This window comes from Lactuca sativa, chromosome 8 (assembly GCF_002870075.4).
Source record: "Lactuca sativa cultivar Salinas chromosome 8, Lsat_Salinas_v11, whole genome shotgun sequence".
NCBI lineage: Eukaryota > Viridiplantae > Streptophyta > Magnoliopsida > Asterales > Asteraceae > Lactuca > Lactuca sativa.
In genome coordinates, this window is record NC_056630.2 from 47,363,077 (window position 1) to 47,367,323 (window position 4,247).

General features: G+C 31.4%; 1 protein-coding gene across 1 annotated transcript; it reads left to right on the forward strand.

Moving 5' to 3' along the window:
- Nucleotides 1-266: 266 nt before the first annotated feature.
- Nucleotides 267-2,446, forward strand: LOC122195359 (CASP-like protein PIMP1). Its single transcript, XM_052766373.1, has 5 exons — nt 267-668; nt 810-945; nt 1,417-1,514; nt 2,131-2,143; nt 2,201-2,446. The coding sequence occupies exons 1-5, from the start codon at nt 358-360 to the stop codon at nt 2,444-2,446; spliced, it is 804 nt and encodes a 267-aa protein (XP_052622333.1). The 5' UTR covers nt 267-357.
- The last annotated feature ends 1,801 nt before the right edge of the window (nt 2,447-4,247 follow it).

Here is a 4,247-nt window from a genome sequence, read left to right on the forward strand (position 1 = left end):
CTTCAGCAAATACATGTGGAAATAACCATAGCATGTATGATCTGACGTCGATGTCAACCACAAATACAATATTTTTTTCCTGAACGGCAACAAATTTTATTTAAAAAATAATTTTGTCAATGTCAACTTACAAACCAACAAAATACATATGGTTGAACAATGGGCATTGCCTTATTGTTTCCATGAAACAAGGCTACAATTCCAATACTCAAATCCTTTAAAAAAAACGGAGTTAACTATGTGATTTGGCATTTCATTCTTGGAATCTAACTTGAAGAAAGTGACATGGATAGTTACATTATAATCGTTTGTTGATACATAAGCAGTAGCCCGTGGTCTCCACTGTGGCAACACAAAATGGCAAGACCTGATCAGCAGCCTCAATCTCAATCAGATGAGCCCCATGCTCAAACTCAAATTCAGCTTTCTGAGAGTTATCAAACTGAGGATCACAGTCAGGTTGAAATTGTGAATCACTCGGAATCCCAGGTTACTAATCAGACTCCCATAAGCACAGTCCAAGTATTGGCCATTGTTTCGTTGACTATCAGAGCAGCTACTTGGATATGCCTCTTGGCATCGCTAATCGTTCTAGCATCTGACACGTCTACCATCAAAGGGCTCTATAGAGACGTAAAAATCGGGTTCAACGATATCTATTCTTATAGGTATCTCTCTTTCTCCTCAAAAGTGAAATTTTGACTCATGATTTCACAGGTTTTGGGTCTCTTTCTGTTCCTCTACAAAAACACACACACGCACACTAGGAGATACAATTACGATTTGATTACAATATATATCGACTTCAGGTACATGATGTCAGCCATAGTGATTGGTTTTACATATACATGTGTTCAACTACCCATCGAGATCTACCAACTAAGCATGGGTAAACGTGTTACGATTGGCAATGGGCTCCCTATGATCATCTTTTTTGGCGACAAGGTTATAGTTATATACTTTCGTTTCCAAATGTTGCATGTTAGAATTTTTTGTTTAATTCTAATGATATATCATTTGGCTTTAAGATTAGTAAAAGTAATGCCACAATGGACCTATTAAATATAGGGATATTCATAAATATAAATATGACCATTAGGAGTGGAGAATTTAATCAAAACACTTATTTTTTTTTTTTTTGTTTTGGAAAAATGAACTTTTTGTTCGGAAGAGCCTTGCCTTTCTGGACATTTCGGACTCGTAAGCAAATCCAAAATTTCTAAAATAAGTCTGAAATCTTATTTATCTTTGCAAGAAAATTAATATTCAGCTTTACTGAAATTATTAAAAAAAAACAAACAAACAAACTAAAGAGCTACAATACATATATAAGAAGTAGAAACGATACAAGGGCTTAAAATTAATATGACATTTGATTGAAAAACAAATATTAAACACTTTAAAATTGTCATGTAGGAAATAAGTATAGAGCGTTGTGCAAAAGTGTTCAATGTGGAGGAGAAAAACAAAATTGGCACGGAGTTTTGGAAGCGTTTGGGAGCTTCTAGCTTTTAGTTTTTAATAAAACGGTCTAGTTTGAACAAAAAGTTTCGTTTGGCAGTACGAGCGTTTAACTTTTAGTTTTAACAAAACATTCCGTTTCTAAAAGCTAGTTCATGTAGCGTTTAACAAAACGCTCCTAGGCTTTTGAAATCAATTTACATAAATACCTTAAAAAATATATTTATATATTTATTTATTTTTAATCAATTGTCTTTTTATGTAATTTTATATATTTCAAAAGCTTACAACTACTTTTGCCAAACATTCATATAGCAAAGAAAAGGTACAGCTTCCCACTACCAGCTATCTGCTACGCGCTACACGCCACCAGCTAAACGCTACCCGCTTCCAACTACTTTTGCCAAACACACCCTATATATTACCACTTAGTTTGAAATGCCTTGTTCCGACATAATGGTCATATTTATGTAAAGTGTTAAAAAAAGATTTTTTTTTGTTAATATCCGCAAAAATGGGCCATTTTTTGTTAATATTCATTGAATACATATGACGTTCCATAAAAGCATAATATGATAGCAAGAAACATACATAAACTATGTAGTGACCACTTAAATTAATATTTCATTTTTGCAGATGTAAAAACATTGTTTGTCTTCTTATATTTAGTTTTATAGGTAAGGTACAAGTATTGTCTTTGATACCATACTGAATATTCTGTCATATACATACTTTGTAGTTCCTATTATCTATGTTAGCTACGGGTGTTGGTGCAGCATTTGGTGCTACATTTGATTTGAAGAAAAACCTTGATGACTTGGACAACTATCTAGAGTCGATCGGTGAACCACTTATTTCTCAACTTCGAACAAAGCTTGATAACTTCTTCAACATGGCTTATGTTTCATCCGGCTTACTTCTTATTGCGTTCTTATGTTCGATAGCTTCTTCTATTTTATCTTCATTTTCCTTTCAAAAGAAATGATCATTAGGGACCAATAAAGGTGTTGGACTTAGTTTATTGAAGAGGTTAAAGATATAATCCGTGTATGATTTCTTTGTTTTAACTATTTGTATTTTGAAAATGTTTCACTTCCAATTGAATAGTTTTAGTACTTGAAATCATAAAAAAATAAAATTCCAAGTACTAGTGTAACTCGTTGAATAAGATAGAAATGTTAATGAATATTGTATGGCCACCATAAAACTATTAATTCCAAACGATGAGTTTTATAATCTAAAACCATAAGAAGATTCTTAGTACCTTTGTGACCTGTTGAATAGGCTGTGTGCGAATGAAAGCATAGCTCGTGTGACCGAGCTAAAACCATCAATTCCAAATAAAGTGTTTTAGTACTTGAAATCAGAAGAAGAATCCAACTACTTATATAACTTGTTGAATATGGTTGGAGTGTCATACTGATAATTGAAATTCCAAATAAAATGTTTTAGTTACTTGAATTGGCTAGGTGTTCTGGTTGATTTTATATAGGATCATTTATTGGATCTTTCAAATATAGATTTGGATTATGGATCTACATTGCATAATTCATTGACCGGTTCCAACTAGAAGCATAGTCTGAAGTAGTGTGGGTTCTTTTGAGTAGAAAAGAGCCAGCTCCATAGAGATTGTAGTGTAAGTGTAAGAGATAGTATGAAGAATGGTGCAGGGGAAATGGTAATGGGTCACCCCTATTTACAGCGTCGAAAAGGATAGAATGGAGGAAAATAGGGATAACCTAGTCCACGACAATGGATGAGGCATGCCATGGGGAAGGATTCATATACAATAGGCACATGTCTATGTTGTGTCAACAAGCCCCTAGTATTATTTATTTGATTATTAATAAGGTTGGCTAAAAAACATTTCATTCTACCATTTTGACACCCTATCTAGTTTTTAAAGCATTTTTATCTATTGAAATTACATTGTTTTCGAAAAAAATAGTTTTAAGTAGTTAATTATATAACTTTATTAATTACCAATTTTATTAAACTGACACAAATATATATATATATATATATATATATATATATATATATATATATATATATATATATATAGAGAGAGAGAGAGAGAGAGAGAGAGGGGATTAGGTTATAATGTGGATTGTAACTATTGTGTGGATGTAAGGATCCTTTGCGGTCCAAACGTTTTTCCTAAATTAAATTATATTTAAAAATGGAAATTATCGGAATTCAAGGGATAATTGATTTTTTAATCATAAACGATCTGATTATGTTAGAATGATATTCAGACAGAATACATATTCTGATTGAATGAACATTTTGAAAAATAACAAAAATTTGAACCGATGAGCTTAAGAATAATATAAAAAATTACATTAATTCTTATAGAATACGGGTAACAATTACTAAGAATTTAATTTATTGTTAAAGAATAAAACTAAAAAAACTGTCAAATTATAAACATTATTCTTTTAGAATACATTAATTCTTAGAATTACTTTCAATTTTGTGGTCTGTTCTTCAAGCATCAACTTCTGTGAAAACAAAACCAAATTGTAGTTTAGAATCCAATAATGCATTAGCAAATGAAAAATAAAAAACTAAATTCCTTTGGAAAAATATGCGGACTTGTGAATCGCACTAAAACCAATAACCAAGAATTGTAGAACATGCATAAATCAGTGAGAAAATATTCATATTCCATTCCAACAGAATTAGAATTCGTGATTCTATTCTAATAGAATGTGAATTCAAGATTCAATTACCATATGTATTCTGTTGGAATTGTAGAACATGCATAACTCATAAGTTTTACT

Coding starts and splice junctions, on each gene's coding strand:
- LOC122195359 (XM_052766373.1), top strand. CDS start 358: ATGGCAAGACCTGATCAGCAGCCTCAATCTCAATCAGATGAGCCCCAT. Junction 669..809: donor AACGATATCTATTCTTATAG/GTATCTCTCTTT, acceptor TATCGACTTCAG/GTACATGATGTCAGCCATAG. Junction 946..1,416: donor TCATCTTTTTTGGCGACAAG/GTTATAGTTATA, acceptor ATTGTCATGTAG/GAAATAAGTATAGAGCGTTG.